This window comes from Eptatretus burgeri, chromosome 1 (genome assembly GCF_056783735.1).
Source record: "Eptatretus burgeri isolate ZD-2024b chromosome 1, Ebu_testis_v1, whole genome shotgun sequence".
NCBI lineage: Eukaryota > Metazoa > Chordata > Myxini > Myxiniformes > Myxinidae > Eptatretus > Eptatretus burgeri.
In genome coordinates, this window is record NC_140961.1 from 68,918,283 (window position 1) to 68,943,461 (window position 25,179).

General features: G+C 56.2%; 1 protein-coding gene across 5 annotated transcripts in view; it reads right to left on the reverse strand.

The window, feature by feature from the left end:
* Positions 1–547: 547 nt before the first annotated feature.
* The window catches only part of SGSM3 (small G protein signaling modulator 3), a 136,035-nt gene continuing 111,403 nt past the window's right edge, over positions 548–25,179 (reverse strand). For all 5 annotated transcript variants that reach the window (XM_085887072.1, XM_085887064.1, XM_085887081.1 and 2 more), the window contains one exon: positions 548–1,069. In XM_085887072.1, the coding sequence (XP_085743198.1) occupies positions 986–1,069 (84 nt within the window). In that variant the 3' untranslated portion in view covers positions 548–985. The remainder of the gene's footprint in view (positions 1,070–25,179) is intronic.

The window sequence follows — 25,179 nt, forward strand, 5'->3', positions numbered from 1 at the left end:
AGGTCCATGATGTGGGCAAGAATCGTTCCTCGATGGCAGCAGCAAAAAAATGGATGCGCTCGTTTGGCTGTAGGTTTGGAAACCTTTTATTTGGTGTGATGGGAGCAACTCTTGTTTCTGGTTGTAATAATGACTAAACAGTAATATAGTGTAATAATGACTAAAATATCTGCAGAAAGGAAATTCCAATAATCGGTAAAGGCTGCTCACAATGTTTGAATAGCAACATAGTGTTCCCCATTATTTGAGAAAATTGAGATTGCATGGAAAGACTTTTATTATACCATATATCTGCTGTGCTGCGATAGAAGTCATTCGGCTGAGCGAAGCGAGGTCAAGGCTGTTTATTCCTGATATGAGACACCCTGCAACCCATACCTCCAGAAAGTGTTCAAATATTGAGTTTTGTGTCATTCACTCAAGCAGTTGTGGAGAAAACAAATTAAAAAGAAAATAAGAGTGAAAGTGAGGGCCTCGGCCAATGTTCCACAACATGACCAATGATGGTTGTGGATGCTTATTAGTTTTAATAAATAAAGAACATTGATCAATAGCACAGTTTTTTATTTATTTATTAATTTTTTTAAACAAGGAATCCTTTCAAATTTCTACAACAGTTTGTGAACATGTTACTGACATGGGGATATGTATGTACACAGAGTTTCAGGCCTCACCAAGACTTTCATGGCCAGCATTTTGTGCTCTACACTTGCTTACAAATCATACTACCTGTTCACTTTGGGCAAATAGTCAGCTACAAAAAGCTGATAGGAGGAGGAATCCATGGAGGAAGGAGGAGGGAGTTGGGGGTGGGATGCTACAATGTTATTTACTTTTCATCATTTGCCTGTACTGTTTCCTTTACCATGTGCTCATTCATTGACTCTCACCCAGATCTGTGACCGATTTACATTCTTCTTTTCGATTTCTATCGTTGGCCTCGTTTTACAGTTGATTTCTTCACTCCAGTGCTCTTGGTGTTTTTCTAGCCATCGATGTCCCAGCTGAAGAGGTGGTGTTTCACCAAGAGGTCTTGTATCCCTTCCTTTAGAGGTAGACTGTCTTTGGACTGCAAGGGGGTTAAGAGAACAATTAATGTTTTGTTTGTAGAGTGATATAAGGCTCAGAGTGGAGCCTGCATATAAATCATAAAGCAGGACAAAGACGTTAGTCGGGGTAATGTTACATCATTTACAAGGACATTAGATTATAAATCAATGATTTAATATTTTCAGTTATTTCTTTGGAATTGCACTGGTTTAGGCTTTCCCAGTTCTGAAAGAACTCCATGTCCAGGGCCACCCATATGTAATTGATGTCACTTTTGAAACAATTTGCACTTCCCTTTTATGTATAACTATCAGAAGCTCCCATCGCTTCGCTGATGGACTAATTAGTCATCGTATTTGCCAAATTTTTTACCCATGCATAGACTGCTTTAACCCCTTCCCCTCTTCATGTCCCACTCCCTCCCTCACTCCCCCCGTTCTTCCTGATGTCCCTTCTCAAAGCAACCATCACACTCTCCTCCCTCTCACCTCTCTCAAAAACTCCCCACTCACCCGTCGACCACCATTAACCCCCCTCACTCACCCTTCTCAAAGTTCCCCCCTCACATCCACAAAACTGCCTCCTTCCCCTGCCCCTCTCGCCTCCATCTCATCACTCCACCTTCTCAACTGCCTTCTGCCCCCTCTCTTGCCCCCCCTCTCCCCCAGCGCCACAGAGCCTTTTCTCCTCTTCATCCGGCCCCTCCCCTAGCTATTCTGCAATCCCCCACACTCTTTCAACAACCCTCCTTACCTCCCACCCTCCTCCCTTGTCCAACCCTCCTCTCCCCTCCCACCCCCTGCACCCAAAGCCTCCTGGGACGGAGAGACTGGGAGACGGAGAGACGGAGAGACGGAGAGACTGGGAGACTGAGAGACTGGGAGACGGAGAGGGAGAGACTGAGAGGGAGAGACTGAGAGGGAGAGAGGGAGAGACTGAGACGGAGACACGGAGAGACTGAGAGAGGGAGAGACTGAGCGAAGGAGAGACTGAGAGACAGAGACTGAGAGGGAGAGACTGACAGAGCGACTGACAGGGAGAGACGGAGAGAATGAGCGACGGAGAGACTGAGACAGAGCGACGGAGAGACTGAGAGACTGAGCGACGGAGAGGGAGAGACGGAGAGGCTGAGAGATGGAGAGACGTAGAGGGAGAGACTGAGAGACTGAGAGGGAGAGATTGAGAGACTGGGAGAGACAGAGAGGGAGAGACTGAGCAACGGAGACGGAGAGACTGAGAGACTGAGCGACGGAGAGACTGAGACGGAGAGACTGAGACGGAGAGACGGAGAGACTGAGAGGGAGAGACGGAGTGACTGAGAGACAGAGACTGAGGAGAGAGTCTCTGTCTCTCTGTCTCTGTCTCAGAGACTGAGAGAGCGACGGAGAGACAGCGACGGAGAGGGAGAGACGGGGAGAGGGAGCGACGGAGCGACGGAGAGAAGGAGAAACTGAGAGATGGAGAGGGAGAGACGGAGAGACTGAGAGGCAGAGACAGGGAGAGACGCAGAGACTGAGGGATGGAGAGACGGAGCGACTGAGAGGGAGACACTGAGAGACTGAGCGACAGAGAGAGAGAGAGAGGGAGAGAGGGACACTGGGAGACTGAGAGAGTGAGAGACTGAGAGAGGGAGAGACTGAGAGGGAGAGACGGAGACGGAGAGGGAGAGACGGAGAGGGAGAGACGGAGAGGGAGAGACGGAGAGGGAGAGACGGAGAGGGAGAGACTGAGAGGGAGAGACGGAGAGGGAGAGACGGAGAGGGAGAGACGGAGAGGGAGAGACGGAGAGGGAGAGACGGAGAGGGAGAGACGGAGAGGGAGAGACGGAGAGGGAGAGACGGAGAGGGAGAGACGGAGAGGGAGAGACGGAGAGGGAGAGACGGAGAGGGAGAGACGGAGAGGGAGAGACGGAGAGGGAGAGACGGAGAGGGAGAGACGGAGAGGGAGAGACGGAGAGGGAGAGACGGAGAGACGGAGAGGGAGAGACGGAGAGGGAGAGACGGAGAGGGAGAGACGGAGAGGGAGAGACGGAGAGGGAGAGACGGAGAGGGAGAGACGGAGAGGGAGAGACGGAGAGACGGAGAGGGAGAGACGGAGAGGGAGAGACGGAGAGGGAGAGACTGGGAGAGAGAGACGGAGAGGGAGAGACGGAGAGGGAGAGACGGAGAGGGAGAGACGGAGAGGGAGAGACGGAGAGGGAGAGACGGAGAGGGAGAGACGGAGAGGGAGAGACGGAGAGGGAGAGGGAGAGACGGAGAGGGAGAGGGAGAGACGGAGAGGGAGAGACGGAGAGGGAGAGACGGAGAGGGAGAGACGGAGAGGGAGAGACTGAGAGACGGAGAGGGAGAGATGGAGAGGGAGAGACAAGAGAGGGAGAGACAAGAGAGGGAGAGACTGAGAGACGGAGAGGGAGAGACTGAGAGACGGAGAGGGAGAGACGGAGGCTGAGCGACTGAGATGGAGAGATGGAGAGACGGAGAGGGAGAGACGGAGACTGAGCGACTGAGATGGAGAGATGGAGAGACGGAAAGGGAGAGAGTGAGAGACTGAGACAGCGACTGAGAGACTGAGGGAGAGAGGGAGAGAGGGAGAGACAGAGCGACGGAGAGACAGAGACTGAGACGGACAGACTGAGACGGAGACTGAGACGGAGAGACGGAGAGGGAGAGAGGGACAGACTGGGAGACTGAGAGAGGGAGAGAGTGAGAGACGGAGAGGGAGAGACGGAGAGACGGAGAGGGAGAGACAGAGAGGGAGAGACAGAGACAGAGACAGAGAGACGGAGAGGGAGAGACAGAGAGACGGAGAGGGAGAGATGGAGAGACGGAAAGGGAGAGAGTGAGAGACTGAGCGACGGAGCGACTGAGAGAGGGAGAGACTGAGAGAGGGAGAGACTGAGAGAGGGAGAGACTGAGAGAGGGAGAGACTGAGAGAGGGAGAGACTGAGAGAGGGAGAGACTGAGAGAGGGAGAGACTGAGAGAGGGAGAGACTGAGAGAGGGAGAGACAGAGACTGAGAGACTGAGAGACTGAGCGACTGAGAGAGGGAGAGACTGAGCGACGGAGAGAGGGAGAGACTGAGCGACGGAGAGGGAGAGAGGGAGAGAGGGAGAGACTGAGAGAGGGAGAGACTGAGAGAGGGAGAGACTGAGAGAGGGAGAGACTGAGAGAGGGAGAGACAGAGACTGAGAGACTGAGAGACTGAGCGACTGAGAGAGGGAGAGACTGAGCGACGGAGAGAGGGAGAGACTGAGCGACGGAGAGGGAGAGACTGAGAGACTGAGCGACGGAGCGACTGAGAGAGGGAGAGACTGAGAGAGGGAGAGACTGAGAGAGGGAGAGACAGAGACTGAGCGACTGAGAGAGGGAGAGACTGAGAGACAGAGAGTGAGCGACTGAGAGACGGAGAGGGAGAGACTGAGAGAGGGAGAGACAGAGCGAGGGAGAGACTGAGACAGAGCGAGGGAGAGACTGAGACAGAGCGAGGGAGAGACTGAGACAGAGCGAGGGAGAGACTGAGACAGAGCGAGGGAGAGACTGAGACAGAGCGAGGGAGAGACTGAGACAGAGCGAGGGAGAGACTGAGACAGAGCGAGGGAGAGACTGAGACAGAGCGAGGGAGAGACTGAGACAGAGCGAGGGAGAGACTGAGACAGAGCGAGGGAGAGACTGAGACAGCGCGAGGGAGAGACTGAGACACGGAGAGGGAGAGACGGAGAGGGAGAGACGGAGAGGGAGAGACGGAGAGGGAGAGACGGAGAGGGAGAGACGGAGAGACGGAGAGGGAGAGACGGAGAGACGGAGAGGGAGAGACGGAGAGAGAGAGAGAGAGAGAGACGGAGAGAGAGAGAGAGAGAGACGGAGAGACGGACGGAGACGGAGACGGAGACGGAGAGACGGAGAGACGGAGAGACGGAGAGACGGAGAGGGAGAGACGGAGAGGGAGAGACGGAGAGGGAGAGACGGAGAGGGAGAGACGGAGAGGGAGAGACGGAGAGGGAGAGACGGAGAGGGAGAGACGGAGAGGGAGAGACGGAGAGGGAGAGACGGAGACGGAGAGACGGAGAGGGAGAGACGGAGACGGAGAGACGGAGAGGGAGAGACTGGGAGAGACGGAGAGGGAGAGACTGGGGGAGACGGAGAGGGAGAGACTGGGAGAGACGGAGAGGGAGAGACTGGGAGAGACGGAGAGGGAGAGACTGGGAGAGACGGAGAGGGAGAGACTGGGAGAGACGGAGAGGGAGAGACTGGGAGAGACGGAGAGGGAGAGACTGGGAGAGACGGAGAGGGAGAGACTGGGAGAGACGGAGAGGGAGAGACTGGGAGAGACGGAGAGGGAGAGACTGGGAGAGACGGAGAGGGAGAGGCTGGGAGGGAGGGAGAGGGAGAGACTGGGAGAGGCGGAGAGGAGAGACTGGGAGAGACGGAGAGGGAGAGACTGGGAGAGACGGAGAGGGAGAGACTGGGAGAGACGGAGAGGGAGAGACTGGGAGAGACGGAGAGGGAGAGACTGGGAGAGACGGAGAGGGAGAGACTGGGAGAGACGGAGAGGGAGAGACTGGGAGAGACGGAGAGGGAGAGACTGGGAGAGACGGAGAGGGAGAGACTGGGAGAGACTGGGAGAGGGAGAGACTGGGAGAGACTGGGAGAGGGAGAGACTGGGAGAGACTGGGAGAGGGAGAGACTGGGAGAGACTGGGAGAGGGAGAGACTGGGAGAGACTGGGAGAGGGAGAGACTGGGAGAGACTGGGAGAGACGGAGAGGGAGAGACTGGGAGAGACGGAGAGGGAGAGACTGGGAGAGACTGGGAGAGGGAGAGACTGGGAGAGACTGGGAGAGGGAGAGACTGGGAGAGACTGGGAGAGGGAGAGACTGGGAGAGACGGAGAGGGAGAGACTGGGAGAGACGGAGAGGGAGAGACTGGGAGAGACGGAGAGGGAGAGACTGGGAGAGACGTAGAGGGAGAGACAGAGAGGGAGAGACGTAGAGGGAGAGACAGAGAGGGAGAGAGGGAGAGACTGGGAGAGACTGGGAGAGGGAGAGACTGGGAGAGACTGGGTGTCCAGGAGAGAGAGACTGGGAGAGACTGGGAGAGGGAGAGACTGGGAGAGACTGGGAGAGACGGAGAGGGTGAGACTGGTTGAGACGGAGAGGGAGAGACTGGGAGAGACGGAGAGGGAGAGACTGGGAGAGACTGGGAGAGGGAGAGACTGGGAGAGACTGGGAGAGGGAGAGACTGGGAGAGGGAGAGACTGGGAGAGACGGAGAGGGAGAGACTGGGAGAGACGGAGAGGGAGAGACTGGGAGAGACGGAGAGGGAGAGACTGGGAGAGACGGAGAGGGAGAGACTGGGAGAGACGGAGAGGGAGAGACTGGGAGAGACGGAGAGGGAGAGACTGGGAGAGACGGAGAGGGAGAGACTGGGAGAGACGGAGAGGGAGAGACTGGGAGAGACGGAGAGGGAGAGACTGGGAGAGACTGAGAGAGGGAGAGACGTAGAGGGAGAGACAGAGAGGGAGAGAGGGAGAGAGGGAGAGACTGAGCGACTGAGGGACTGAGAGACGGAGAGACGGAGAGACAAGAGAGGGAGAGACGGAGAGGGAGAGACGGAGAGGGAGAGACGGAGAGGGAGAGACGGAGAGGGAGAGACAGGAGAGGGAGAGACGGAGAGGGAGAGACAGGAGAGGGAGAGACGGAGAGGGAGAGACGGAGAGGGAGAGACGGAGAGGGAGAGACGGAGAGGGAGAGACTGGGAGAGGGAGAGACTGAGCGACAGAGACAGAGACAGAGCGACTGAGACAGAGACAGAGACAGAGACAGAGCGACTGAGACAGAGACAGAGACAGAGACAGAGCGACTGAGACAGAGACAGAGACAGAGCGACTGAGACAGAGACAGAGACAGAGCGACTGAGACAGAGACAGAGCGACTGAGACAGAGACACTGGGAGACTGAGAGGGAGAGGGAGAGGGAGAGGGAGAGGGAGAGGGAGAGGGAGAGGGAGAGGGAGAGGGAGAGGGAGAGGGAGAGGGAGAGGGAGAGACAGGGAGGGAGAGACAGGGAGGGAGAGACAGGGAGAGACAGGGAGAGAGAGAGAGACTGAGAGACTGAGAGACTGAGAGACTGAGAGACTGAGATCGAGAGAGACTGAGATCGAGAGAGACTGAGAGACTGAGAGACTGAGATCGAGAGAGACTGAGATCGAGAGAGACTGAGATCGAGAGAGACTGAGATCGAGAGAGACTGAGACTGAGATCGAGAGAGACTGAGACTGAGATCGAGAGAGACTGAGACTGAGATCGAGAGAGACTGAGACTGAGATCGAGAGAGACTGAGACTGAGATCGAGAGAGACTGAGACTGAGATCGAGAGAGACTGAGACTGAGATCGAGAGAGACTGAGACTGAGATCGAGAGAGACTGAGACTGAGATCGAGAGAGACTGAGACTGAGATCGAGAGAGACTGAGACTGAGATCGAGAGAGACTGAGACTGAGACTGAGATCGAGAGAGACTGAGACTGAGACTGAGATCGAGAGAGACTGAGACTGAGACTGAGATCGAGAGAGACTGAGACTGAGACTGAGATCGAGAGAGACTGAGACTGAGACTGAGATCGAGAGAGACTGAGACTGAGATCGAGAGAGACTGAGACTGAGAGACTGAGATCGAGAGAGACAGAGACTGAGATCGAGAGAGACAGAGACTGAGATCGAGAGAGACAGAGACTGAGATCGAGAGAGACAGAGACTGAGATCGAGAGAGACTGAGACTGAGAGACTGAGATCGAGAGAGACTGAGACTGAGAGACTGAGATCGAGAGAGACTGAGACTGAGATCGAGAGAGACTGAGACTGAGAGACTGAGATCGAGAGAGACTGAGACTGAGATCGAGAGAGACTGAGACTGAGAGACTGAGATCGAGAGAGACTGAGACTGAGAGACTGAGATCGAGAGAGACTGAGACTGAGAGACTGAGATCGAGAGAGACTGAGACTGAGACTGAGAGACTGAGATCGAGAGAGACTGAGACTGAGACTGAGAGACTGAGATCGAGAGAGACTGAGACTGAGATCGAGAGAGACTGAGACTGAGATCGAGAGAGACTGAGACTGAGATCGAGAGAGACTGAGACTGAGATCGAGAGAGACTGAGACTGAGATCGAGAGAGACTGAGACTGAGATCGAGAGAGACTGAGACTGAGATCGAGAGAGACTGAGACTGAGATCGAGAGAGACTGAGACTGAGATCGAGAGAGACTGAGACTGAGATCGAGAGAGACTGAGACTGAGATCGAGAGAGACTGAGACTGAGATCGAGAGAGACTGAGACTGAGATCGAGAGAGACTGAGACTGAGATCGAGAGAGACTGAGACTGAGATCGAGAGAGACTGAGACTGAGATCGAGAGAGACTGAGACTGAGATCGAGAGAGACTGAGACTGAGATCGAGAGAGACTGAGACTGAGATCGAGAGAGACTGAGACTGAGATCGAGAGAGACTGAGACTGAGATCGAGAGAGACTGAGACTGAGATCGAGAGAGACTGAGACTGAGATCGAGAGAGACTGAGACTGAGATCGAGAGAGACTGAGACTGAGATCGAGAGAGACTGAGATCGAGAGAGACTGAGATCGAGAGAGACTGAGATCGAGAGAGACTGAGATCGAGAGAGACTGAGATCGAGAGAGACTGAGATCGAGAGAGACTGAGATCGAGAGAGATCGAGATAGATCGAGAGAGATCGAGATAGATCGAGATCGAGATCGAGATAGATCGAGATCGAGATCGAGAGACTGAGATCGAGAGACTGAGATCGAGAGACTGAGATCGAGAGACTGAGATCGAGAGACTGAGATCGAGAGACTGAGATCGAGAGACTGAGATCGAGAGACTGAGATCGAGAGACTGAGATCGAGAGACTGAGATCGAGAGACTGAGATCGAGAGACTGAGATCGAGAGACTGAGATCGAGAGACTGAGATCGAGAGACAGAGATCGAGAGACAGAGATCGAGAGACAGAGATCGAGAGACAGAGATCGAGAGACAGAGATCGAGAGACAGAGATCGAGAGACAGAGATCGAGAGACAGAGATCGAGAGACAGAGATCGAGAGACAGAGATCGAGAGACAGAGATCGAGAGACAGAGATCGAGAGACAGAGATCGAGAGACAGAGATCGAGAGACAGAGATCGAGAGATAGAGATCGAGAGACAGAGATAGAGATCGAGAGACAGAGATAGAGATCGAGAGACTGAGATCGAGAGAGATCGAGAGAGATCGAGAGAGATCGAGAGACTGAGATCGAGAGAGATCGAGAGACTGAGATCGAGAGAGATCGAGAGACTGAGATCGAGAGACCGAGATCCTGAGATCGAGAGAGATCGAGAGACTGAGATCGAGAGACCGAGATCCTGAGATCGAGAGAGATCGAGAGACTGAGATCGAGAGACCGAGATCCTGAGATCGAGAGAGATCGAGAGACTGAGATCGAGAGAGATCGAGAGACTGAGATCGAGAGAGATAGAGAGACTGAGATCGAGAGACCGAGATCCTGAGATCGAGAGAGATCGAGAGACTGAGATCGAGAGACCGAGATCCTGAGATCGAGAGAGATCGAGAGACTGAGACCGAGATCCTGAGATCGAGAGAGATCGAGAGACTGAGATCGAGAGACCGAGATCCTGAGATCGAGAGAGATCGAGAGACTGAGATCGAGAGACCGAGATCCTGAGATCGAGAGAGATCGAGAGACTGAGATCGAGAGACCGAGATCCTGAGATCGAGAGAGATCGAGAGACTGAGATCGAGAGACCGAGATCCTGAGATCGAGAGACCGAGATCCTGAGATCGAGAGAGATCGAGAGACTGAGATCGAGAGACCGAGATCCTGAGATCGAGAGATCGAGATCCTGAGATCGAGAGATCGAGAGACTGAGATCGAGAGATCGAGAGACTGAGATCGAGAGATCGAGAGACTGAGATCGAGAGATCGAGAGACTGAGATCGAGAGATCGAGAGACTGAGATCGAGAGATCGAGAGACTGAGATCGAGAGATCGAGAGACTGAGATCGAGAGATCGAGAGACTGAGATCGAGAGATCGAGAGACTGAGATCGAGAGATCGAGAGACTGAGATCCTGAGATCCTGAGATCCTGAGATCCTGAGATCCTGAGATCCTGAGATCGAGAGATCGAGAGATCGAGAGACTGAGATCCTGAGATCGAGAGATCGAGAGACTGAGATCCTGAGATCGAGAGATCGAGAGACTGAGATCCTGAGATCGAGAGATCGAGAGACTGAGATCCTGAGATCGAGAGATCGAGAGACTGAGATCCTGAGATCGAGAGATCGAGAGACTGAGATCCTGAGATCGAGAGACTGAGATCCTGAGATCGAGAGAGATCGAGAGACTGAGATCCTGAGATCGAGAGACTGAGATCGAGTGAGATCGAGAGACTGAGATCGAGAGACTGAGATCGAGAGACTGAGATCGAGAGACTGAGATCGAGAGACTGAGATCGAGAGACTGAGATCGAGAGACTGAGATCGAGAGACTGAGATCGAGAGACTGAGATCGAGAGACTGAGATCGAGAGACTGAGATCGAGAGACTGAGATCGAGAGACTGAGATCGAGAGACTGAGATCGAGAGACTGAGATCGAGAGAGACTGAGATCGAGAGAGACTGAGAGACTGAGAGACTGAGATCGAGAGAGACTGAGATCGAGAGAGACTGAGAGATCGAGAGACTGAGATCCTGAGATCGAGAGACTGAGATCCTGAGATCGAGAGACTGAGATCCTGAGATCGAGAGACCGAGAGACTGAGATCGAGAGATCGAGAGACTGAGATCGAGAGATCGAGAGATCGAGAGACTGAGATCGAGAGACTGAGATCGAGAGACTGAGATCGAGAGACTGAGATCGAGAGACTGAGATCGAGAGACTGAGATCGAGAGACTGAGATCGAGAGACTGAGATCGAGAGACTGAGATCGAGAGACTGAGATCGAGAGACTGAGATCGAGAGACTGAGATCGAGAGACTGAGATCGAGAGACTGAGATCGAGAGACTGAGATCGAGAGACTGAGATCGAGAGACTGAGATCGAGAGACTGAGATCGAGAGACTGAGATCGAGAGACTGAGATCGAGAGACAGAGACCGAGAGACAGAGACCGAGAGACAGAGACCGAGAGAGACCGAGAGAGACCGAGAGAGACCGAGAGAGACCGAGAGAGACCGAGAGAGACCGAGAGAGACCGAGAGAGACCGGGAGAGGGAGAGACAGAGAGGGGGAGAGGGAGAGACAGAGAGACAGAGAGACAGGAGACGCGGAGAGGGAGAGACAGAGAGGGGGAGAGGGAGAGACAGAGAGACAGAGAGACAGGAGACGCGGAGAGGGAGAGACAGAGAGGGGGAGAGGGAGAGACAGAGAGACAGAGAGACAGAGAGACAGAGAGACAGGAGACGCGGAGAGGGAGAGACAAGAGAGGGGGAGAGGGAGAGACAAGAGAGGGGGAGAGGGAGAGACAAGAGAGGGGGAGAGGGAGAGACATGAGAGGGGGAGAGGGAGAGACATGAGAGAGGGAGAGACAAGAGAGGGGGAGAGGGAGAGACAGAGAGACAGGAGACGCGGAGAGGGAGAGACAAGAGAGGGGGAGAGGGAGAGACAAGAGAGGGGGAGAGGGAGAGACAAGAGAGGGGGAGAGGGAGAGACAAGAGAGGGGGAGAGGGAGAGACAAGAGAGGGGGAGAGGGAGAGACATGAGAGGGGGAGAGGGAGAGACATGAGAGGGGGAGAGGGAGAGACATGAGAGGGGGAGAGGGAGAGACAAGAGAGGGGGAGAGGGAGAGACATGAGAGGGGGAGAGGGAGAGACAGAGAGACAGGAGACGCGGAGAGGGAGAGACAAGAGAGGGGGAGAGGGAGAGACATGAGAGGGGGAGAGGGAGAGACATGAGAGGGGGAGAGGGAGAGACATGAGAGGGGGAGAGGGAGAGACATGAGAGGGGGAGAGGGAGAGACAGAGAGGGGGAGAGGGAGAGACAGAGAGGGGGAGAGGGAGAGACAGAGAGGGGGAGAGGGAGAGACAAGAGAGAGAGGGAGAGACAAGAGAGGGGGAGAGGGAGAGACAAGAGAGGGGGAGAGGGAGAGACATGAGAGGGGGAGAGGGAGAGACATGAGAGGGGGAGAGGGAGAGACAGAGAGACAGGAGACGCGGAGAGGGAGAGACAAGAGAGGGGGAGAGGGAGAGACAAGAGAGGGGGAGAGGGAGAGACAAGAGAGGGGGAGAGGGAGAGACAAGAGAGGGGGAGAGGGAGAGACAAGAGAGGGGGAGAGGGAGAGACAAGAGAGGGGGAGAGGGAGAGACAAGAGAGGGGGAGAGGGAGAGACAAGAGAGGGGGAGAGGGAGAGACTGAGAGGGGGAGAGGGAGAGACTGAGAGGCGGAGAGACTGAGAGGCGGAGAGACGGAGAGACAGAGACGGAGAGACTGAGACTGAGAGACTGAGAGGGACACTGGGAGACTGAGAGAGGGAGAGAGTGAGAGAGTGAGAGACTGAGAGACGGAGAGGGAGAGACTGAGAGACGGAGAGGGAGAGATGGAGAGGGAGAGACAAGAGAGGGAGAGACAAGAGAGGGAGAGACTGAGAGACGGAGAGGGAGAGACTGAGAGACGGAGAGGGAGAGACGGAGGCTGAGCGACTGAGATGGAGAGATGGAGAGACGGAGACTGAGCGACTGAGATGGAGAGATGGAGAGACTGAGACAGCGACTGAGAGACTGAGGGAGAGAGGGAGAGACAAGAGAGGGAGAGACAAGAGAGGGGGAGAGGGAGAGACAAGAGAGGGGGAGAGGGAGAGACAAGAGAGGGGGAGAGGGAGAGACAAGAGAGGGGGAGAGGGAGAGACAAGAGAGGGGGAGAGGGAGAGACAAGAGAGGGGGAGAGGGAGAGACAAGAGAGGGGGAGAGGGAGAGACAAGAGAGGGGGAGAGGGAGAGACAAGAGAGGGGGAGAGGGAGAGACAAGAGAGGGGAGAGGGAGAGACTGGGAGAGACGGAGAGGGAGAGACTGGGAGAGACGGAGAGGGAGAGACTGGGAGAGGGAGAGAGGGGAGAGGGAGAGACTGGGAGAGGGAGAGACTGAGAGGGAGAGACTGGGAGAGACGGAGAGGGAGAGACTGGGAGAGACGGAGAGGGAGAGACTGGGAGAGGGAGAGACTGGGAGAGGGAGAGACTGGGAGAGACAGAGACTGGGAGAGACAGAGACTGGGAGAGGGAGAGACTGGGAGAGACTGGGAGAGGGAGAGACTGGGAGAGACTGGGAGAGGGAGAGACTGGGAGAGACTGGGAGAGGGAGAGACTGGGAGAGACTGGGAGAGGGAGAGACTGGGAGAGACTGGGAGAGGGAGAGACTGGGAGAGACTGGGAGAGGGAGAGACTGGGAGAGACTGGGAGAGGGAGAGACTGGGAGAGACTGGGAGAGGGAGAGACTGGGAGAGACTGGGAGAGGGAGAGACTGGGAGAGACTGGGAGAGGGAGAGACTGGGAGAGACTGGGAGAGGGAGAGACTGGGAGAGACTGGGAGAGGGAGAGACTGGGAGAGACTGGGAGAGGGAGAGACTGGGAGAGACAGAGACTGGGAGAGGGAGAGAGAGGGAGAGAGGGAGAGAGGGAGAGACTGAGAGACTGAGGGACTGAGGGACTGGGAGAGACGGAGAGACAAGAGACTGGGAGAGACGGAGAGGGAGAGACGGAGAGGGAGAGACGGAGAGGGAGAGACGGAGAGGGAGAGACGGAGAGGGAGAGACGGAGAGGGAGAGACTGGGAGAGACGGAGAGGGAGAGACTGGGAGAGGGAGAGACTGGGAGAGGGAGAGACTGGGAGAGGGAGAGACTGGGAGAGGGAGAGACTGGGAGAGGGAGAGACTGGGAGAGGGAGAGACTGGGAGAGGGAGAGACTGGGAGAGGGAGAGACTGGGAGAGGGAGAGACTGGGAGAGGGAGAGACTGGGAGAGGGAGAGACTGGGAGAGGGAGAGACTGAGAGAGGGAGAGACAGAGACAGAGCGACAGAGACAGAGCGACTGAGACAGAGCGACTGAGACAGAGCGACTGAGACAGAGCGACTGAGACAGAGACAGAGACAGAGACAGAGCGACTGAGACAGAGACAGAGACAGAGACAGAGCGACTGAGACAGAGACAGAGACTGAGCGACTGAGACAGAGACAGAGACAGAGACAGAGCGACTGAGACAGAGACAGAGACTGAGCGACTGAGACAGAGACAGAGACAGAGACAGAGCGACTGAGACAGAGACACTGGGAGACTGAGAGGGGGAGGGAGAGGGAGAGGGAAAGGGAGTGGGAGAGGGAGTGGGAGAGGGAGGGGGAGAGGGAGAGGGGGAGGGAGAGACAGGGAGGGAGAGACAGGGAGGGAGAGACAGGGAGGGAGAGACAGGGAGGGAGAGACAGGGAGGGAGAGACAGGGAGGGAGAGACAGGGAGGGAGAGACAGGGAGGGAGAGACAGGGAGGGAGAGACAGGGAGAGACAGAGAGAGAGAGACTGAGAGACTGAGAGACTGAGATCGAGAGAGACTGAGATCGAGAGAGACTGAGACTGAGATCGAGAGAGACTGAGACTGAGATCGAGAGAGACTGAGACTGAGATCGAGAGAGACTGAGACTGAGATCGAGAGAGACTGAGACTGAGATCGAGAGAGACTGAGACTGAGATCGAGAGAGACTGAGACTGAGATCGAGAGAGACTGAGACTGAGATCGAGAGAGACTGAGACTGAGATCGAGAGAGACTGAGACTGAGATCGAGAGAGACTGAGACTGAGATCGAGAGAGACTGAGACTGAGATCGAGAGAGACTGAGACTGAGATCGAGAGAGACTGAGACTGAGATCGAGAGAGACTGAGACTGAGATCGAGAGAGACTGAGACTGAGACTGAGAGACTGAGATCGAGAGAGACAGACTGAGATCGAGAGAGACAGAGACTGAGATCGAGAGAGACAGAGACTGAGATCGAGAGAGACAGAGACTGAGATCGAGAGAGACTGAGATCGAGATCGAGAGAGACTGAGATCGAGATCGAGAGAGACTGAGATCGAGAGAGACTGAGATCGAGAGAGACTGAGATCGAGAGAGACTGAGATCGAGAGAGACTGAGATCGAGAGAGACTGAGATCGAGAGAGACTGAGATCGAGAGAGACTGAGATCGAGAGAGACTGAGATCGAGAGACCGAGATCCTGAGATCGAGAGAGATCGAGAGACTGAGATCGAGAGAGACTGAGACTGAGAGACTGAGATCGAGAGAGACTGAGATCGAGAGAGACTGAGATCGAGAGAGACTGAGATCGAGAGAGACTGAGATCGAGAGAGACTGAGATCGAGAGAGACTGAGATCGAGAGAGACTGAGATCGAGAGACCGAGATCCTGAGATCGAGATCCTGAGATCGAGAGACTGAGATCGAGAGACTGAGATCGAGAGACCGAGATCCTGAGATCGAGAGACTGAGATCGAGAGACCGAGATCCTGAGATCGAGAGAGATCGAGAGACTGAGATCGAGAGAGATCGAGAGACTGAGATCGAGAGATCGAGAGACTGAGATCGAGAGATCGAGAGACTGAGATCGAGAGATCGAGAGACTGAGATCGAGAGATCGAGAGACTGAGATCGAGAGATCGAGAGACTGAGATCCTGAGATCGAGAGATCGAGAGACTGAGATCCTGAGATCGAGAGACTGAGATCCTGAGATCGAGAGATCGAGAGACTGAGATCCTGAGATCGAGAGACTGAGATCGAGAGACTGAGATCGAGAGACTGAGATCGAGAGACTGAGATCGAGAGACTGAGATCGAGAGACTGAGATCGAGAGACTGAGATCGAGAGACTGAGATCGAGAGACTGAGATCGAGAGACTGAGATCGAGAGACTGAGATCGAGAGACTGAGATCCTGAGATCGAGAGACTGAGATCCTGAGATCGAGAGAGATCGAGAGAGATCGAGAGACTGAGATCGAGAGAGACTGAGAGACTGAGAGACTGAGATCGAGAGACTGAGATCCTGAGATCGAGAGACTGAGATCCTGAGATCGAGAGACTGAGATCCTGAGATCGAGAGACTGAGATCCTGAGATCGAGAGACTGAGATCCTGAGATCGAGAGATCGAGAGACTGAGATCCTGAGATCGAGAGACTGAGATCCTGAGATCGAGAGATCGAGAGACTGAGATCCTGAGATCGAGAGACTGAGATCCTGAGATCGAGAGACTGAGATCCTGAGATCGAGAGACTGAGATCGAGAGAGATCGAGAGACTGAGATCGAGAGACTGAGATCGAGAGACTGAGATCGAGAGAGATCGAGAGACTGAGATCGAGAGACTGAGATCGAGAGACTGAGATCGAGAGACTGAGATCGAGAGACTGAGATCGAGAGACTGAGATCGAGAGACTGAGATCGAGAGACTGAGATCGAGAGACTGAGATCGAGAGACTGAGATCGAGAGAGATCGAGAGACTGAGATCGAGAGACTGAGAGAGACCGAGAGACTGAGATCGAGAGACCGAGAGAGACCGAGAGAGACCGAGAGAGACCGGGAGAGACCGGGAGAGACCGGGAGAGACCGGGAGAGGGAGAGACAGAGAGGGGGAGAGGGAGAGACAGAGAGACAGAGAGACAGGAGACGCGGAGGGGGAGACACGGAGAGAGGGGGAGTGAGAGACAGAGGGACAGAGAGACAGGAGACGCGGAGAGGGAGAGACAGAGAGGGGGAGAGGGAGAGACAGAGAGACAGAGAGACAGGAGACGCGGAGAGGGAGAGACAGAGAGGGGGAGAGGGAGAGACAGAGAGACAGAGAGACAGAGAGACAGGAGACGCGGAGAGGGAGAGACAAGAGAGGGGGAGAGGGAGAGACAAGAGAGGGGGAGAGGGAGAGACATGAGAGGGGGAGAGGGAGAGACATGAGAGAGGGAGAGACAAGAGAGGGGGAGGGGGAGAGGGAGAGACAGAGAGACAGGAGACGCGGAGAGGGAGAGACAAGAGAGGGGGAGAGGGAGAGACAAGAGAGGGGGAGAGGGAGAGACAAGAGAGGGGGAGAGGGAGAGACAAGAGAGGGGGAGAGGGAGAGACAAGAGAGGGGGAGAGGGAGAGACATGAGAGGGGGAGAGGGAGAGACATGAGAGGGGGAGAGGGAGAGACATGAGAGGGGGAGAGGGAGAGACAAGAGAGGGGGAGAGGGAGAGACATGAGAGGGGGAGAGGGAGAGACAGAGAGACAGAGAGACAGGAGACGCGGAGAGGGAGAGACAAGAGAGGGGGAGAGGGAGAGACAAGAGAGGGGGAGAGGGAGAGACATGAGAGGGGGAGAGGGAGAGACATGAGAGGGGGAGAGGGAGAGACATGAGAGGGGGAGAGGGAGAGACAGAGAGAGAGGGGGAGAGGGAGAGACAAGAGAGGGGGAGAGGGAGAGACAAGAGAGGGGGAGAGGGAGAGACAGAGAGGGGGAGAGACAAGAGAGGGGGAGAGGGAGAGACAAGAGAGGGGGAGAGGGAGAGACATGAGAGGGGGAGAGGGAGAGACATGAGAGGGGGAGAGGGAGAGACATGAGAGGGGGAGAGGGAGAGACATGAGAGGGGGAGAGGGAGAGACAGAGAGACAGGAGACGCGGAGAGGGAGAGACAAGAGAGGGGGAGAGGGAGAGACAAGAGAGGGGGAGAGGGAGAGACAAGAGAGGGGGAGAGGGAGAGACAAGAGAGGGGGAGAGGGAGAGACAAGAGAGGGGGAGAGGGAGAGACAAGAGAGGGGGAGAGGGAGAGACAAGAGAGGGGGAGAGGGAGAGACTGAGAGGGGGAGAGGGAGAGACTGAGAGGCGGAGAGACTGAGAGGCGGAGAGACTGAGAGGCGGAGAGACAGAGACGGAGAGACTGAGACTGAGAGACTGAGACTGAGAGACTGAGAGGGACACTGGGAGACTGAGAGAGGGAGAGAGTGAGAGAGTGAGAGACTGAGAGACGGAGAGGGAGAGATGGAGAGAGGGAGAGACAAGAGAGGGAGAGACTGAGAGACGGAGAGGGAGAGACTGAGAGACGGAGAGGGAGAGACGGAGGCTGAGCGACTGAGATGGAGAGATGGAGAGACGGAGACTGAGCGACTGAGATGGAGAGATGGAGAGACGGAAAGGGAGAGAGTGAGAGACTGAGACAGCGACTGAGAGACTGAGGGAGAGAGGGAGAGAGGGAGAGACAAGAGAGGGGGAGAGGGAGAGACAAGAGAGGGGGAGAGGGAGAGACAAGAGAGGGGGAGAGGGAGAGACAAGAGAGGGGGAGAGGGAGAGACAAGAGAGGGGGAGAGGGAGAGACAAGAGAGGGGGAGAGGGAGAGACAAGAGAGGGGGAGAGGGAGAGACAAGAGAGGGGGAGAGGGAGAGACTGAGAGGGGGAGAGGGAGAGACTGAGAGGGGGAGAGGGAGAGACGAGGGAGAGACTGAGAGGGGGAGAGGGAGAGACTGAGAGGGGGAGAGACTGAGAGGCGGAGAGACAGAGACTGAGAGACTGAGACTGAGAGACTGAGAGGGACACTGGGAGACTGAGAGAGGGAGAGAGTGAGAGACTGAGAGACGGAGAGGGAGAGACTGAGAGACGGAGAGGGAGAGATGGAGAGGGAGAGGCATGAGAGGGAGAGACAAGAGAGGGAGAGACTGAGAGACGGAGAGGGAGAGACTGAGAGACGGAGAGGGAGAGACGGAGGCTGAGCGACTGAGATGGAGAGATGGAGAGACGGAGAGGGAGAGACGGAGACTGAGCGACTGAGATGGAGAGATGGAGAGACGGAAAGGGAGAGAGTGAGAGACTGAGACAGCGACTGAGAGACTGAGGGAGAGAGGGAGAGAGGGAGAGACAGAGCGACGGAGAGACAGAGACTGAGACGGACAGACTGAGACGGAGAGACGGAGAGGGAGAGAGGGACAGACTGGGAGACTGAGAGAGGGAGAGAGGGAGAGAGTGAGAGACGGAGAGGGAGAGACGGAGAGACGGAGAGGGAGAGACAGAGACAGAGAGGGAGAGACAGAGACAGAGACAGAGAGGGAGAGACGGAGAGGGAGAGACAGAGAGACGGAGAGGGAGAGATGGAGAGACGGAAAGGGAGAGAGTGAGAGACTGAGCGACGGAGCGACTGAGAGAGGGAGAGACTGAGAGAGGGAGAGACTGAGAGAGGGAGAGACTGAGAGAGGGAGAGACAGAGACAGAGACTGAGAGACTGAGCGACTGAGAGAGGGAGAGACTGAGCGACGGAGAGAGGGAGAGACTGAGCGACGGAGAGGGAGAGACTGAGAGACTGAGCGACGGAGCGACGGAGCGACTGAGAGAGGGAGAGACTGAGAGAGGGAGAGACTGAGAGAGGGAGAGACAGAGACTGAGAGACAGAGAGTGAGTGACTGAGAGACGGAGAGGGAGAGACAGAGCGAGGGAGAGACTGAGACAGAGCGAGGGAGAGACTGAGACAGAGCGAGGGAGAGACTGAGACAGAGCGAGGGAGAGACTGAGACAGAGCGAGGGAGAGACTGAGACAGAGCGAGGGAGAGACTGAGACAGAGCGAGGGAGAGACTGAGACAGAGCGAGGGAGAGACTGAGACAGAGCGAGGGAGAGACTGAGACAGAGCGAGGGAGAGACTGAGACAGAGCGAGGGAGAGACTGAGACAGAGCGAGGGAGAGACTGAGACAGAGCGAGGGAGAGACTGAGACAGAGCGAGGGAGAGACTGAGACAGAGCGAGGGAGAGACTGAGACAGAGCGAGGGAGAGACTGAGACAGAGCGAGGGAGAGACTGAGACAGAGCGAGGGAGAGACTGAGACAGAGCGAGGGAGAGACTGAGACAGAGCGAGGGAGAGACTGAGACAGAGCGAGGGAGAGACTGAGACAGAGCGAGGGAGAGACTGAGACAGAGCGAGGGAGAGACTGAGACAGAGCGAGGGAGAGACTGAGACAGAGCGAGGGAGAGACTGAGACAGAGCGAGGGAGAGACTGAGACAGAGCGAGGGAGAGACTGAGACAGAGCGAGGGAGAGACTGAGACAGAGCGAGGGAGAGACTGAGACAGAGCGACGGAGAGACTGAGAGACGGAGAGGGAGAGACGGAGAGGGAGAGACGGAGAGGGAGAGACGGAGAGGGAGAGAGGGAGAGACGGAGAGGGAGAGAGGGAGAGAGGGAGAGACGGAGAGGGAGAGAGGGAGAGAGGGAGAGACGGAGAGGGAGAGACGGAGAGGGAGAGACGGAGAGCGAGCGACGGAGACGGAGAGACGGAGAGGGAGAGACGGAGAGGGAGAGACGGCGGGGGAGCGACGGAGGGGGGGAGACGGACAGGGAGAGACGGAGAGGGAGAGACGGAGAGGGAGAGAGACGGAGAGAGACGGAGAGGGAGAGACGGAGAGGGACAGACGGAGAAGGAGAGACGGAGAGGGAGAGACGGAGAGGGAGAGACGGAGAGGGAGAGACGGAGAGGGAGAGACGGAGAGGGAGAGACGGAGAGGGGGCGACGGAGAGGGAGAGGCGGAGACGGAGGGGGAGAGCCGGAGAGGGAGAGACGGAGAGGGAGAGACGGAGAGGGAGAGACGGAGAGGGAGAGACGGAGAGGGAGAGACGGAGAGGGAGAGACGGAGAGGGAGAGACGGAGAGGGAGAGACGGGGAGGGAGAGACGGAGAGGGAGAGACGGAGAGGGAGAGGGAGAGACGGAGAGGGAGAGAGAGAGACGGAGAGGGAGAGACGGAGAGGGAGAGACGGAGACGGAGAGACGGAGAGGGAGAGACGGAGAGACGGAGAGACGGAGAGGGAGAGACGGAGACGGAGAGGGAGAGACGGAGACGGAGAGGGAGAGACGGAGAGACGGAGAGGGAGAGACTGGGAGAGACGGAGAGGGAGAGACTGGGAGAGACGGAGAGGGAGAGACTGGGAGAGACGGAGAGGGAGAGACTGGGAGAGACGGAGAGGGAGAGACTGGGAGAGACGGAGAGGGAGAGACTGGGAGAGACTGGGAGAGGGAGAGACTGGGAGAGACTGGGAGAGGGAGAGACTGGGAGAGGGAGAGACTGGGAGAGACTGGGAGAGGGAGAGACTGGGAGAGACGGAGAGGGAGAGACTGGGAGAGACGGAGAGGGAGAGACTGGGAGAGACGGAGAGGGAGAGACTGGGAGAGACGGAGAGGGAGAGACTGGGAGAGACGGAGAGGGAGAGACTGGGAGAGACGGAGAGGGAGAGACTGGGAGAGACGGAGAGGGAGAGACTGGGAGAGACGGAGAGGGAGAGACTGGGAGAGACGGAGAGGGAGAGACTGGGAGAGACGGAGAGGGAGAGAGAGGGAGAGACGTAGAGGGAGAGACAGAGAGGGAGAGAGGGAGAGAGGGAGAGAGGGAGAGACTGAGCGACTGAGGGACTGAGAGACGGAGAGACGAGAGACGGACAGGGAGAGATGGAGAGGGAGAGACAAGAGAGGGAGAGACAAGAGAGGGAGAGACAAGAGAGGGAGAGACTGAGAGACGGAGAGGGAGAGACGGAGAGACGGAGAGACGGAGACGGAGAGACGGAGAGACGGAGAGACGGAGAGACGGAGAGACGGAGAGACGGAGAGACGGAGAGACGGAGAGACGGAGAGGGAGAGACGGAGACGGAGAGACGGAGAGACGGAGAGGGAGAGACGGAGAGGGAGAGACGGAGAGACGGAGACGGAGAGACGGAGAGGGAGAGACTGGGAGAGACTGGGAGAGGGAGAGACTGGGAGAGGGAGAGACTGGGAGAGACGGAGAGGGAGAGACTGGGAGAGGGAGAGACTGGGAGAGACTGGGAGGGAGAGACTGGGAGAGACTGGGAGAGGGAGAGACTGGGAGAGACTGGGAGAGCGAGAGCCTGGCAGAGACTGGGAGAGGCAGTGACTGGGAGAGCCTGGGAGAGGGAGAGACTGGGACAGACTGGGAGAGGGAGAGACTGGGAGAGACTGGGAGAGACGGAGAGGGAGAGACTGGGAGAGACGGAGAGGGAGAGACTGGGAGAGACGGAGAGGGAGAGACTGGGAGAGACGGAGAGGGAGAGACTGGGAGAGACGGAGAGGGAGAGACTGGGAGAGACGGAGAGGGAGAGACTGGGAGAGGGAGAGACTGGGAGAGACTGGGAGAGGGAGAGACTGGGAGAGACTGGGAGAGGGAGAGACTGGGAGAGACTGGGAGAGGGAGAGACTGGGAGAGACTGGGAGAGGGAGAGACTGGGAGAGACTGGGAGAGACGGAGAGGGAGAGACTGGGAGAGACGGAGAGGGAGAGACTGGGAGAGACGGAGAGGGAGAGACTGGGAGAGACGGAGAGGGAGAGACTGGGAGAGACGGAGAGGGAGAGACTGGGAGAGACGGAGAGACTGGGAGAGAAGGAGAGGGAGAGACTAGGAGAGACGGAGAGGGAGAGACTGGGAGAGACTGGGAGAGGGAGAGACTGGGAGAGACTGGGAGGGAGAGACTGGGAGAGACGGAGAGGGAGAGACTGGGAGAGACGGAGAGGGAGAGACTGGGAGAGACGGAGAGGGAGAGACTGGGAGAGACGGAGAGGGAGAGAGAGGGAGAGACAGAGAGGGAGAGAGGGAGAGAGGGAGAGACTGAGCGACTGAGGGACTGAGAGAGGGAGAGACGGAGAGGGAGAGACGGAGAGGGAGAGACGGAGAGGGAGAGACGGAGAGGGAGAGACAGGAGAGGGAGAGACGGAGAGGGAGCGACGGAGAGGGAGAGACGGAGAGGGAGAGATGGAGAGGGAGAGACGGAGAGGGAGGGACGGAGAGGGGGAGACGGAGAGGGAGAGACGGAGAGGGAGAGACGGAGAGGGAGAGACGTAGAGGGAGAGACAGAGAGGGAGAGACTGGGAGAGGGAGAGACTGAGAGAGGGAGAGACTGAGAGAGGGAGAGACTGAGCGACAGAGACAGAGACAGAGCGACTGAGACAGAGACAGAGCGACTGAGACAGAGACAGAGACAGAGACAGAGCGACTGAGACAGAGACAGAGACAGAGACAGAGCGACTGAGACAGAGACACTGGGAGACTGAGAGGGAGAGGGAGAGCGAGAGGGAGAGGGAGAGGGAGAGGGAGAGGGAGAGGGAGAGGGAGAGACAGGGAGGGAGAGGGAGAGGGAGAGACAGGGAGGGAGAGACAGGGAGGGAGAGACAGGGAGGGAGAGACTGAGATCGAGAGAGACTGAGATCGAGAGAGACTGAGACTGAGATCGAGAGAGACTGAGACTGAGATCGAGAGAGACTGAGACTGAGACTGAGATCGAGAGAGACTGAGACTGAGATCGAGAGAGACTGAGACTGAGATCGAGAGAGACTGAGACTGAGATCGAGAGAGACTGAGACTGAGATCGAGAGAGACTGAGACTGAGATCGAGAGAGACTGAGACTGAGATCGAGAGAGACTGAGACTGAGATCGAGAGAGACTGAGACTGAGATCGAGAGAGACTGAGACTGAGATCGAGAGAGACTGAGACTGAGATCGAGAGAGACTGAGACTGAGATCGAGAGAGACTGAGACTGAGATCGAGAGAGACTGAGACTGAGATCGAGAGAGACTGAGACTGAGATCGAGAGAGACTGAGACTGAGATCGAGAGAGACTGAGACTGAGATCGAGAGAGACTGAGACTGAGATCGAGAGAGACTGAGACTGAGATCGAGAGAGACTGAGACTGAGATCGAGAGAGACTGAGACTGAGATCGAGAGAGACTGAGACTGAGATCGAGAGAGACTGAGACTGAGATCGAGAGAGACTGAGACTGAGATCGAGAGAGACTGAGACTGAGATCGAGAGAGACTGAGACTGAGATCGAGAGAGACTGAGTTCGAGATCGAGAGAGACTGAGACTGAGATCGAGAGAGACTGAGACTGAGATCGAGAGAGACTGAGACTGAGATCGAGAGAGACTGAGACTGAGATCGAGAGAGACTGAGATCGAGAGAGATCGAGAGACTGAGATCGAGAGACCGAGATCCTGAGATCGAGAGACCGAGAGACTGAGATCGAGAGACCGAGATCCTGAGATCGAGAGAGATCGAGAGACTGAGATCGAGAGACCGAGATCCTGAGATCGAGAGAGATCGAGAGACTGAGATCGAGAGATCGAGAGACCGAGATCCTGAGATCGAGAGAGATCGAGAGACTGAGATCGAGAGACCGAGATCCTGAGATCGAGAGATCGAGAGACCGAGATCGAGAGACCGAGATCGAGAGATCGAGAGACCGAGATCGAGAGACCGAGATCGAGAGACCGAGATCGAGAGACCGAGATCGAGAGACCGAGATCGAGAGACCGAGATCGAGAGACCGAGATCGAGAGACCGAGATCGAGAGACCGAGATCGAGAGACCGAGATCGAGAGACCGAGATCGAGAGACCGAGATCGAGAGACTGAGATCGAGAGATCGAGAGACTGAGATCGAGAGATCGAGAGACTGAGAGACGAGACCGAGATGAGATCGAGAGAGAGATCGAGAGAGAGATCGAGAGAATGAGATCGAGAGATCGAGAGACTGAGATCGAGAGATCGAGAGACTGAGATCGAGAGATCGAGAGACTGAGATCGAGAGAGATCGAGAGACTGAGATCGAGAGACCGAGATCCTGAGATCGAGAGATCGAGAGACTGAGATCGAGAGACCGAGATCCTGAGATCGAGAGAGATCGAGAGACTGAGACCGAGATCCTGAGATCGAGAGAGATCGAGAGACCGAGATCGAGAGACCGAGATCGAGAGACCGAGATCGAGAGACCGAGATCGAGAGATCGAGAGACCGAGATCGAGAGATCGAGATCGAGAGACCGAGATCGAGAGATCGAGAGACCGAGATCGAGAGATCGAGAGACCGAGAGACCGAGATCGAGAGACTGAGATCGAGAGACTGAGATCGAGAGACCGAGATCGAGAGACTGAGATCGAGAGATCGAGAGATCGAGAGATCGAGAGACTGAGATCGAGAGATCGAGAGACTGAGATCGAGAGATCGAGAGACTGAGATCGAGAGATCGAGAGACTGAGATCGAGAGATCGAGAGACTGAGATCGAGAGATCGAGAGACTGAGATCGAGAGA